At 35.5% G+C, this 13,787-nt stretch overlaps 1 protein-coding gene across 1 annotated transcript in view; it reads left to right on the forward strand.

Annotated features, from left to right (window-relative positions):
* Positions 1 to 13,787, forward strand: part of Elk (Eag-like K[+] channel) — a 622,750-nt gene that overhangs the window by 431,628 nt on the left and 177,335 nt on the right. Inside the window, exon 3 of the mRNA XM_089634754.1 lies at positions 5,191 to 5,424. Coding sequence (XP_089490880.1) covers positions 5,191 to 5,424 — 234 coding nt within the window. The remainder of the gene's footprint in view (positions 1 to 5,190; positions 5,425 to 13,787) is intronic.

The raw sequence follows: 13,787 nt of genomic DNA on the forward strand, positions 1-13,787 counted from the left end.
GAAGGACACGAACAGGTTATTCGGGTCTGGTTACCAAACACGGCTAAAGCCGTTGCAAGCAACGTTTCTATTCCGAATGAAAACTGAACATATTGAACTATTTAACGTATTTGTAAGATACAAACAGCTTAGGTATAAAACACAAGAATATTTATTTATACTTATTTTTTGAACGATTAAAACCTCAAATTGTTTATTGAAATTTAATTATTGAAGACATAGACATATGAATATTAGTAGACCTGCCCTAAGTGATTAAAAGCGTATTATCCCCACTCCCCATACCGGTTCCATTGAGCCGGCTGGGCTCGCATATGGCCTCAAATGAAATTTGAAAACGTGACGTCATCATTCTTGTGCGAACTATGGTCGAGGCATCATCGGTTCATTTTACGAAATAAAACGGCAAAATGTTGACTTGTGATATGAAAACTTGTAAAAATAGATGTGAAAAAGAGAATAAACCCAATTGTCGTATTACATTCCATAAGTAAGCATTATTTTACTTTATTTTAAGCTTATTCACACCGTATTATATGGATCAGTTTTAGAAACATATACTATCACATCACAATGTAGCGATTCTCAAGTGTGCTCATCGTTGTTTACTGGGGTAAGTAAATTATGAGACATTTGTAAAAGTGTCTTAACTAAATACTCTGAAACTAACTACGACTCTGAAAATAGAAGCTGCCTTACTTTGCCGAATTTGGACTTCGCAAATTAGTTCATAACGTGGCGAGTAATTTGCGCTCCCATGTAGAAATGTCTATTCATTCAAAAGCAGATTTTACTTTTAAGAACTAAATGGTGATATTATAATGCGAGATGCCTATTTACTGTCAGATTGATTTATTGACGAATCACAGTCAGCCTTACTCCCTTCGTTCTTCAACAGTTGATTTTACCCCTCGCCATTAGCTTCTCGTCTATTAATTCCTATGTCTGTGATTGAAGACAATATTAGCGATTCCTAAACGAAAATCTGAAACAGAAAAATCAGAAAAAGATCCGGTCACATCTATATTCGTCTTAGACTTGGAAAAAAGTCAATAGATGCCGCACATTAAAATTAAAATAAGATACATTTATCTAAAGACACTGTCTAGATTCCATTTAGTTCGGGTTGAATCTTGCGATCATACATAAAGATAGTTGCCAATAAAAATGTGCGGTGAGAAAAATAAAGACAATGTTGGTAGTTCTTATTTGAAGTATGATACAGTTAAATATGACCGAAGAAGATAAGCTGCCATTAGCTCAGTTGGTAGAGCGGTGTCCCTGCAAGACAAGGGTCCTGGGTTCAAGTTCTAGATGTCTCCGCATCCTTTTCTAATTTTTCTGTTTCAGATTTTTGTTTAGGAATCGCTAATATTGTCTTCAATAATTAAATATACATTTGAGTTTGCATAAAGTTTAGTCAAAAAAGATCGTTCTGATAAATTTACTTAAAGTTTAACTATATATTACAACTCATATGTAGCTAAAGGGGAAAGGAAGAGGAATATAGGATAGGGATATGAGATATTCCCCATGTATTAATTTATGATCGTACGCGTAACTTCGTTTGAAGGTATTTGCTAAGAATGTATACATTATGAAATTAAAAAAATTGTGAAACGTTGATTCTGCATATGGGCAAATGAAACCAATCGGTTTTTCGTGTTGATGTTGACGATATGATTTTGTATTAGATTTGTAAGCTTAGGCGATTCCTGGCCTAATTTATAAAAAGAAATTAACATAAAATTAGATGAAAAATTAAACGTTTGTTTGAAACTAGTCGAAGTCGAATGGGTTCGGTTTAATTTATAAAGCGTAAGTTTTTGTTATTTATAATTTGTGTTTAAAAAATTGTTGGTTACCAATATAGACTTCCTCGAGGTTATTTCTCTTCATGAGGAAGTACAGTTAGTATCCGTGGCTTTATCCTACTAACTTTCTTTAGGATATACTCGAAATGAATCATCTACCTATTCATCTACATTGCCTTTCCTTCTTTAGAATGATCTGCGGATGGTTTTAAAACTCAGCCATCATTGAAAGCATTCATTTTTATGTTCCCGATGTTTATCTCCGTCACCGACAGTATTCACTGTTCTATCTCCCAACTTGAGGACTAACACCCCATTGGTCATGCCAGTGGTAAGAGCAATCTTGCTGCTTAACAGAATCAATTCGTATATCGACATATCTAGTATCAATGAAGCTGCATTAAGACAAGCTCTGTTACTTCTAAAATAGTTGATATACCCACTATTATATTGATGTATTTCTTAAATAAGTAATATCCTTGATATTAAAGTGTAAGAGCTCACCCATATATGGCACTAGATGTTTCTATTAGGTTACCCGTAGATGGCGTTTTGTTAAGTAGGTTCTGGTCTCAGAAGATCATTAAACAGAGGAGTATGTTCTCTACCATACTTCACTATTAGTTATACACATATTTTGTTACATAAACTTTGTTCAATTAGAACGCGCCAATCTAGGTAGTATCAAATTTCTAGAATGTTTATGCACAAATAAACTCAGGGGTGAAAGTTCGCAACCAGGTCGTGTGTCAGTATCATGATAGTTTTTTTAGGATGGTATCTCAATGTACATAAATAAAAGGCGGTGCATGGATTGATATTACATGTATTGGAAACCTTTTGGACATTTTGCTGATGAGCCCTAGCTCAACAGATCAACAGAATTATATAATTTTGACTTACCCCAAAGACCAACCAGTTTTTAGCTATCTGTATCTAAACTACGGGAGCCGAACATCGCGTTTTCTAATGCCCAACACTGCTTTTCTTGATGGGAGAAGCGACGGAACGTCCCGCACACCCATTCGGCGGCTGACGTAACTCCGTAGAAGCGTGATCCGTCTTCTGGAAAAGTGGATATACTTCTCCCGGCCGCATCCCTAAACCCCTATCTATAAGCGCGTAGCCGTTCCTGGGGATGCTGCAACCCATACAAAGGGGCTCTTTCTCGGCCCGCCGAACACGTGCGATGTCGGGATTCAAACTCCAAAAATCAAGAAGAACGAGGTTCCCGCTTGACAGCCATGCGTGGCACGAAATATTAATTGCGTATGATCCAATCCTACGCAGGATTGACCGTTACTTTACGGATTCCGTTCAATCGAATAACGCCGGTCGCATGGTTCGTCCGTAACAACTTCCGTCCAGCGAAATCACTATTACCCACTTTGGGAATGGTTAATTTTCGGTCGCAAAACGTTTCCCGCCGTGCCCGTAAGCAAAACTCGCACTCATCGGCGACAAAAAATGGAATTACATTCCGTACAATTAATTATTCAAAAACGAAAAGCACTGCGACCATCATCTGTACAGTCCACGAACCCAGTGGCGGCGTAAAGGGGGGGCGGGGGGGGGCGGTCCGCCCCGGGTACCAAGGACCAAGGGGTGACAACGACAACACACTTGTGCAGCCAAATAAGACCTGCGTCACACACAGCTATAAAAGTGCAAGCAGATATCTTTTGAACCGCAACGCTATAAAATATTTCTTCCTATGGTAGGGGAAGGAGTCAGATGAATTAGAGAGCTGCCACGAAGTTCCATTTGTTTGTACTGAATTGACAGCTGTCATCCGCCCGTTTAGGCAGCTCCGTCCCCTGTTCACCGCGGAGTGGGGGGTGCATAACTTTTCATATATCACCTCAGGAGCGGTTACGGCGTAAGATGTGTACTGTCTATGGTTCATCTGCGAATAAAAGCGCTAGGTGTGACAGGTCTCATGGAATTGTATGGAGAGCGATATTTGGCGTGCGATCATTTTTTATATTTTATAGCTGAGTCTGACGCCTACATAATGCGCACAAAATCTCCCTATAAAGACTGCCCACGAAGCAGTTCAATGGACTACATTGGAGCTCCTCAGATTCATTGTAAAATGGGGCTATTCTGAGTCAGTTCCAAGTTTAGCGCTGTGTCTAGTAAGATCAAGAAAGGGACGCTTAGATGGTTTGGGCATGTAGAGCGAATGAGCGAAGAAAGGAGTGTAAGGAGAATATACGATGCAAATGTGAATGGTAGCAGAAGTCGGGGACGCCCGAGGAAGACATGGCACGACCAAGTGAATCAGATACTTGAGTCGGGCCATGTCAAGAGTCAGAACAATAGAAGAGTATGTATGAGACGATATATGAATGTGAATGAGGCAAGGAGTGTGTGCCAAGACCGAGTTGTTTGGCGGTCCGTCCTCTCTGCCTACCCCTGCGGGGAAACGGCGTGATTGTTAGTTAGTTAGTTCTAAGATTTTTTTGACAATCTGTGTTTCGGTGGCTTCATGTGAAAGAAGCTTTTCAAAGTTAAAATTAATAAAATCTTATTTAAGATCCACAATGAGCCAAGCGCGACTAACCAATCTTTCGATTTTATCAATTGAAAGAGACAGGAAAATAAATGTTGATAATGTCATCGAATATTTCAGTAAAATAAAGTCTCGTAAGCATGTTTAGTATTCGGTGTTTTATTTTAAGTAGGGGTGCTCAATACAAAACCGCCCCGGGTGCTAATCTACCCTACGCCGCCACTGCACGAACCCACACGTTGACTGTCCAGACAAGAAGTGGTTTTTTTTCCGCCCGGTTCAGATGTCGCTCTCGGCGACCATACGCAAAATTTAACCAAAACCAATACCAGTGACAATCGCCCAGTTCCTAACTAGGTTAGAGAATCGGCGGGGATAAATGTGATGGTGCAGAACAAATTAATGAATAAAATATTAAAACAAAAGGAATCTAGCCCTGCATCATAACAGTTTAGCTGTCGAGTCTTGTAGGGACCGAGTAAATGATAAGTAAGATGGGAACCTCCAAGTCTAATTCACTTTACAAAAGTGTTTAACCCATCGTCAACCTGCCGCCAGGATTGGGGGGCTGCACTTTTTCGCATCGGTATATTGCACGCCCCGTTGGAGCGACTAAAACTTTTCCCACATACTTAGATAATTCACGTAAAAATTGTTTAATTTGGGAAAATATGAGATGCAATACTGCACAGTAATTATCCTTCTCAAGTATGCACAGATGTCACAAATAAAAATTAGTATTCCGATGGGTTAAAAACGCACTAAAATGAACAATTGTGATATTTTTTAAATGTGCAACTGAAAATCTGATGAGAAAAAACTGTACGACATAAGCTAATTTGTATATTTTGTTGTTTTCAGATAGCAACTTCGTGCTGGGCAACGCGCAAGTGCCGACAGTGTACCCCATCGTGTACTGTTCGGACGGGTTCTGCGAGCTGACCGGTTTCAGCCGCGCGCAGATCATGCAGAAGGGGTGCGCCTGCAAGTTCCTGTACGGCTCGGACACGATGGACGAGCACAAGGTGCAGATCGACACCTCTCTGCAGGACAAACAAGAGCTGAAGCTTGAGGTCATCTTTTACAAGAAAAATGGTGAGTAACTTATATATGGTCCACTTTCTGATAATAATCTACGTTATTATCTATAGCCTTGGATTATCGCCAACATGCTCTGAGGAACTAGCGTCATTGATCCCTTCGGCACCGGTGCGTAGTCGGGATACACGCCAAACGCGCGCCCAACATTTGTACACGGTTGACATTTGTCACATGAGAACGAGTCGCTTCTACGATTCGTTCTTAAGTTCAACAGCTCGGCTGTGGAACGAACTGCCGGCCTCTGTGTTTCCTCCCTCCTACAACATGGGACTCTTCAAGACCCATGTTCACTCCTTCCTCTCCACAAAAAGTCCCTCCACACAGCATCCCCAAAGTTGACATAGGCCCTGAGGGAAATTATTTTCTTCAGGACCTCCTGTGTGGAGTTAATAAAAAATAAAAATAAAACATTATTATCTCTTTGATGGGCGGACATAACAGTATAACTGGATTTTTTACCATTTAACGATTTATATGAGAAAATGTGTCTTTTGAACATTAAAAAACATTAAACATAATATGTTTTGAGTACTGGTGTAACTATACTGTTAATACCATTGATGCCGGCATACACAAGACACATTTTCTAATATAAATCGTTAAATGGTCAAAAATGCAGTTATACTGTTATGTCCGCCCATCAAAGATCTATAACCTTCGATTATCGCCAACATTACTATCAATAACCTTCGATTATCGCCAACATTGAAAGAGTCCAACACAAATTTTTGAGGTGTATTAATTTTTCAAGTTAGAATTTCTTATCAAAAGATTATGATTTTATTACAATCATTGAAATTGATGAAGCTCAATAACATTTTTTTTTGTTTCGATTTGAATATAATTTATACGAATATTGTGAATTATCAGTTGGATAGCCCTGATATGTTAATATTGTCAATTATCAGTTGGACAGCCCTGATCTGTTAATATTGTGAAGTATCAGTTGGATAGCCCGGATATTTTAGTATTGTGAATTATCAATTGGATAGCCCTGATATGTTAATATTGTGAATTATCAGTTGGATAGCCCTGATATGTTAATATTGATTCACTTTCATATTCCTATCGTTAAATCAAGGTGTGTATTATTGTGACAATTATGATAGGGTTTCAGGTTTCCGTTATAAATAGATTACACACAATTGGTAACTCTTATGATAATTTAGCTGATGTTTTTTAAATGCCTATATTGAAATATAAATCTGTAATTAATTATAATTTTTTTAGGTTCCATGCTAACTCGACACAGTGACTATTCAACACATTTTTAAAAAGTTATATAAAGTCATCGAAATACATCGAAAAATGAGTATACAAAATACATCACCCGCTCCGTTAAATTGAGATGTCAATACTTAATAATAGAAAAATCACAAAGAACAAAATTTCTCGGATTGATGAAAATGTTAGATGGTACCTACATATCAAAGGTATCACGGAAAAACTTACAAAACTTATGTATTTCTTTAAAAATCTAAGAAATGTGGTAAACATAAAGGATGTGACAAAAATCTATTACGCTTTATGTCATTCTCGTATTGAAAATGGAATTATGGGATGGGGATATGCTGTATCTAAGTATATACCCTGAACACAATTCAAAAAGGAATCATAAAGACCATACTTAAAGTACCCGTAAGAACGCTTTCGAAATTTTCAATAGTTTTGATGTAGAAATGTACAGCAAATATATGCTAAAAATATATTATTGAAACTATTCAAAAATACTGAATCCTCTACAATACCGCGTATTTATCAAACAAGGTCAAATCACAATGACATGAGAAATATTACAGGTCATAAAACCACATTCGGACAAAGAAATTACATTTATTTTACGACGATACGAATGTTTGAATGATTACAAATCAAGAATAAAAATCTGGCTGAAAGAGATTAATTAAAAATCTCTGAAAAAAACATAACACAATAAAACAGAAATTAATAACTTTAGTTCTCCACAGCACAGGTGCCCTAGTGAGGACTAAGAAATAAAATTTACTGTACATATATTTTATATCATATTTTGTGTGTAAAATTTTTAAATAGTCGCTTTAATAAAAAAATCAAAAATTAGATAAAAAGATGCTCTTCGTTTAATTGGCGTTATCATTTTTGACGCATCAAAACGCTGAGGCGGCAGCCAGTCAACTACCGTCAACTCAGCACCTTCGACACATCAATATAATTTATATCTTACCTTATTAGTGAAAGGCGAAACACCGCAAAACTTCTATAATCTTCAAGCATCGCGGTAGATATTCGGAATTAGAGCTTATGTTGCATAGGTTAACATTAAATTTACTGAAATCTATACAGAGTAAGCAATGTATGTCTTTCAGTTAATGCAATTATATAACTGTTTGAGTTTGCCATAGAATCGGCACGAATGTGCTAACACTGCTAACATACGTTATATCCCTGGCAAATTCAATAAATTCGCTCGTGAAACTTTGCCACTGTCGGGTTGCACGAAACCATATTCACATAAAAGCATTGCGATGCCACATGCACTAAAATCCCTTACAATAAATTATTCTAAGACTGGATGAACGGGTCCATTTAATTAATAGGTCGCTACTAGCTTAGTAATGAGAGGCTGCCATTAAGGCGACAACAGACACTAATATTTTAATTAATTCCGACGAATTCGTCACGATAATATATATATTTTGATCAACAACCACGGATGTAAGTTATTTATATTTAAGATTAATAAAAGAAAATTTTATAAGACGTTTTTCCACTATGAAATCTGCGGTAGGCGCCCGATTATATTTTTTAGACGGTGAATCAGAAACTTCCTGAGGTATCCCTCTAGAAAAAAATATGATTTTACTAATGCATTCATCAAAAATAATAAAAATAAACCCCACGGAAATTTTCTAGGCCTGCTAGGCCAAATTCGATAATAGCTTCATCCATTATGCCGAGCCGCGCACCGAATATTTTTTTACACGACTTCTTCACTTACGTCGTTAACCCTTTTACACCCGCATTATTGTTTCCACATATATAAAATATGTAATGCTTGATAATACCTCATTATTTCAAAAATTTTAGTATACAATTTTGTTTTTGAAGTGAAACTTCTTTACGCGCGTTATGCATTTTCGAGGACCGGAGTAAAACCGACTCATGACCGTCACGAAAAACCGTGATCATTTCGCTATAGGAGCCTAGCTAATATTATATACCTAGTTTAGGTCACTCTCCAAACTCAGCTTCGCGGTCTAGAGGCAGAGCGCCCGACTGTCGTCGTGAAGAACCGAGGTTCGATCCCCGCTTTAAATTTTTTTTTTTTCTTTTTGTGATTTTTTTAATACGAGGAAAAATGATAAAATGCTCTCGTGCTGCGACTTTGTCAGGCATACACATAAGAAGATATCTACATGATTTGTAATAATGAAGTAAAAAATTACATAAATTTGTTAATTTTAACCGAGAGTCTCCCGAAATGTCTAAATCCATTTAGTGAGACTCAAGACCGGCAGGTGTTCACTCGAGTAATTGGATAGAAGTAACGGTCGGTACCTATATGATATTTTGGTCGAAATATAGCTTACAAATCGAGCCGGTAGAGTCGCTCGGTATTTTGATTAATTATTTTTATGTTGAATCATTAAAATTACTAATCAAGGCCGATAACGCGACTAATTACCCTCGCAGACGTGCGTGACAAGTTTTTTTTAGTAAAAAACACAGCCGTAAGTGAGTTTTTCAAAATTTAGAAATATTTTTCAAATTCAGACTCCATACGGGTATGAGACTGTTAAAACGAATATACGGAAATATTTTGTAAAACGACAGATATGACTTCACACTGCCGATATATCTTCGATTCGACCCTATATAAAGCGTTAACGAGACGTTAACGTTTTATATAGGGTCTATTTTTTTTTTTTTTTCAATCAATAGCAAACTGGCTGTTATCACAAAATCTGTCACTTAACACAAACAAAACTGAACTTCTAAAATTTTGTCCAGTACAAGCTACACCTATAAACATAAATGTTAACTTTAATAACAATCATATCGAACCTTCTCAAACTTGTTCACTGCTGGGAATACAACTAGATGCAAATATAAACTAGAAAGAACATGTATCTAAAGTTGTTGCAAAAACCAGTAGCTTTTCTTTTGTTCTAGGCACCCTGAAAAATATCTTAAACATCGAGTCAGTAATCACCGCATACTATGGATACGTATACTCAATGATAAAATACGGAATAGTTTTTTGGGGAAACTCGGTAAACGCCAAAGATGTTTTTATCATCCAAAGAGGTGCCTACGAAAAATTTCAAACTCTAATCACCGGGATTCATGTAGACCAATTTTTAAAAATCTTAAACTTCTGACAGTGACGGACATATATATAATGGAATTATGCCTGTTAGTACGATCATCTCCAGAAAAATTCCCACAAAAAAACTCAACACATAAACACGCTACAAGGTTCACAGAAAACCTTTTAATCCCAAAAGCAACCAAAACTATTTTTCAAAAAGGACCACACTACATGGCCATTAAAATATATAACAACCTTCCACGTAGCATCAAACAAATAACCGACACACTTAAATTTAAATCAACACTAAAAACATTTCTTTTAAACAAATGTCACTACACCTTGAATGAATACCTTACATGAATAAATACCTGTTTTTAAATTTTTTATTTACTGTTATTTATTTTTATTTATTTGTTAACATGTAATTGTTGGGTTATGTGATATAATGTGTATTTGTTTGGTAAGCCAAAGTGGAATTCCAGAGTGGAAGATACTACCAGTATCGCCCTGGTGTAAGACCACCATTCAGAATTGAAACGTCGCTCCAAATGGCTTTAGCCGTGTTTAGTGACTAGATCTGAATAGCCAGGTACTTCCCCACCTTCCTCTTTCCCTTCCCCACTTACCTTCAGCCTCACAACATCCTCCAATTGGGGATGCCATAGTCTCACTGGCTCCAGACGGGAGCAGTTGGGACTCTTGTGAGGTATTCACTATAAAAAAAATAAAAAAAAAATAAAAAGCTGGAAGAAATAGGATGTAACCTATAAGTTATACCCTTTGTACTCTTTTTGTGCAATAAATATTTTTTTGAATTTTGAATTTTGAATTTTGTTATGTGATATTATTCATTTGCCGTGTTTGAAAACGAAAATTTGCGCGGGACAAGTCGATTGAGGAGTACACGTTGTATACGCGGTTCTCGTCGTGCGAGATACCTCTCCTCGCGGTCTAGAGGCAGAGCGTTCGACACTCGTTATGCAGGACCCGGGTTCGAATCCCATATTTTCATAACTTTTCATTTTTTTTATCGCATGCTACTTATAAATATGTCAATATTAGGAATCTAGTTAAACGTTTATTTGTTAACAACACGCCTATAAATAAATTTATGCTTTTTAAAACTATAATTTACAGCATTCTGAATAATAATAATATGAAATGAAAAGAGAGAGAGAAGAATACTTAAAGTTTCACTTCCGTCGTGGGTAGGCTTGCCACACACTGTATTTTTTTTTTTAGAAATTATTATATGTTAATTTGAATAACATTGGGCGTCGGAGGGTATTTTTTAAATAGTAAGGTAAACCGTACTAGTCTAAAATATGTCCGTCACTACCAGTGTTTATTTGAATAAACGTTGAAATTCATTTACAATATTCTTGCAAATGACTGTGAACAGTAAATTAAACTGATGTTATTATCTCATATCTCACCTTAAATTAAGTAATCAATGACGGCAGAAATTCTATGAAACTCACAATCGGCAAATGTCAAATTATTTATCGTTGTTGTGGCGGGAATAGGGATTTCAACCGAGCGGAATAAATAGACGCCACAGAAAAGACTACAAGCTATAAGAAAACAAAAACATGACTTTTCTAAATCGCTACAGTTACGGTAAAAAATTTCAGAAAGTTCATGTTAATTTGAATTAACACTGGGGCTGAAAGGGTTAAGATTCCTACTCTATTTTAGAGATTTGTTAAGGCAAATTCAACCGTAGGTCTGTCCAATACCCAAGGGCTGTGCGTCGCATATTTTTGTGCATGACTTCTTCACTTACGTCGTTATGATTCCGACTTTATTTTAGGGTATTGTCCCGTCTTAACCAATATTTAGAACAGTAGTGGGTTATTTCGTAATTTGCTGAAGTTGATGTAGTTAGGTTTCAACCCTTATGAATAATATAGGGGAGGATAACAGAACTAGAAGGCTACTTAATACTTAGATGTTGGGTAATTCGTTTTGTCCAGAAGTTCATTCAGTCATATGAGCTTATAGTGTTAACTGGGGGTACGGAAAACTTGATATGAAATGGTATGTAGTGAAAATTACTTAAACTGTGGAAAGAAAGCATCGTTTAGTATTTTACGTATTCCTGCGAAAATACATAATTTACCATTTATAATTGACTGAATAATTGGAATTTCTATCGTTTAAAAGCCCATAAAACAGAAAAATCATGGGGTCGTCGGAAGACCCACTTGTTTTGTTTGGCATCTTGGCCTGTCAAGAGTTAATTAAAGTAAGACAGTTAAATCAGGAATTAACGCCTAAAGGGCTTTTACATCTTTTTATGAAAAATTACAATGAAAATACACTTCTCTTCAAATTATTCGTAATCGTTAAAAACTGGATTGCACGACCTCAACGAATAAATTGATAGGTTTGATAATATATTTTTTTGTAAAACACGAACTCATTATCGTGATAAACACGATTGTTCGATCTTATTTTCTCGTAAAAAACTACAGTCCATTCGTCGAGTAACAATCGATTGGTACGCAACAAATGGAATGAGATGTATATTTATAAAGTGTTATTATTTGTCTAGTTGTTCATATAGATACATGTAGATTTATTAAATGCTGAAGCTTACAACAATAGATAAAGTTTAACAAAATTTAATGAAAATTTTAGGTCGTTTAATTTTCGTCTGTTTTCAGACAAGTTGGCATATTAAAAATAAGCATTAACAACAGATCATTTATCTGCTCTAAAGGAATATTGAGTTTAAAAATATACGAAGCGTAGAAATTTGCATTGATTTCTATCTACATTATGAACATAAATTTCATAGAAGGGCGACCAAACTATGGAGTTATGTTCTAGTAGGTTTCTAACTAAGGATATTTACAAATGTTTCCAATTGAATTAATCTTAAGAATAACTCACTTCAAATAAGTTTAAAATCATTTAATTTTTAATTACTTACTTATTGTAATAAAACAATGTACACTCCTCTTCCAGCCACAAGCTAATGCTTCTATGGAAGAGGGGTCCTGAAATAGTGATCATATATTGTAACAAATAAACAAAAAATGTACTAATATAATAAATATAATAAATAAAATAAATAAATAAAATAAATAAAATAAATAAAATAAATAAAATAAATAAAATAAATAAAATAAATAAAAAATAGTTTTATGTTTTGTGACGATTTTAATTGTTCCTAATATAAATGCTAATATTTTCATAACCTCTTTTCAATATATTTATCATATTATCTTACCTCCGTGGTCGAGGGGCAAAGTTCTCGACCTGTAATCCGGATGTCAAATGTTCAATTTCTTCTTAATCGTTCAGGCCCTTGGCATATTGATATTTCTAAAAGATGCTGTCAGAACGACGGAGTATTTTGATGTATTTCCGCTTATCTATAAAACTCAAATTAATTGTATATTCTGAACGTTTCCAGAAACTAAAAACTGTTTTTGAGAGGTGATAAAATACACTTTCAAATTTTATTATTGGAAATAAAGATATAATTTTTTAAATAAAAGGTTTTAAAAATGACTCATTTTAAAGTTATCATCTAAAATTGACCTTAAAATAACGATTTTAAAAATTCATGTTTTATTAGAGAATTGTATTATGAACATTACTGCCACCTCGTTTTTTTGTCGTTTCATATTAAAATAATTAATTAAAATTTGCATAATTTCCCAATTTTTTCTCAAATTGCGGTCGAAACTTTGGTTTCATAGAGGTGTGCATTTAATTATTTTGTCGTTAAATTCTATATTTAAATATAAAGCTTGGTGTTTTCTCTTTCTAACACCTTTAACATTTTTTGTATCACAACATTAAGGACGACACAACGATTTTTGTGAGACCATACGAGCTGTTCCGAAAATCGATCAAATTGACTCTACCGAAACAAACTAAACCGAACAAATTAGCCTGAGAAGTTAAGATTCTCCAATATGAGAGTAGATTTTACCTATAGCGGGCTCCAAACCACAGACCCATTATAATCAATCACGCCCACCACAGCCATTAAAACCCGGTAAATCTTTATTTTACACTTTTGCAATGCGCCCTGATTCTCGTCTTT

This window comes from Hesperophylax consimilis, chromosome 8 (assembly GCF_061612785.1).
Source record: "Hesperophylax consimilis isolate HC1 chromosome 8, BYU_Hcon_1.0, whole genome shotgun sequence".
Taxonomy (NCBI): domain Eukaryota; kingdom Metazoa; phylum Arthropoda; class Insecta; order Trichoptera; family Limnephilidae; genus Hesperophylax; species Hesperophylax consimilis.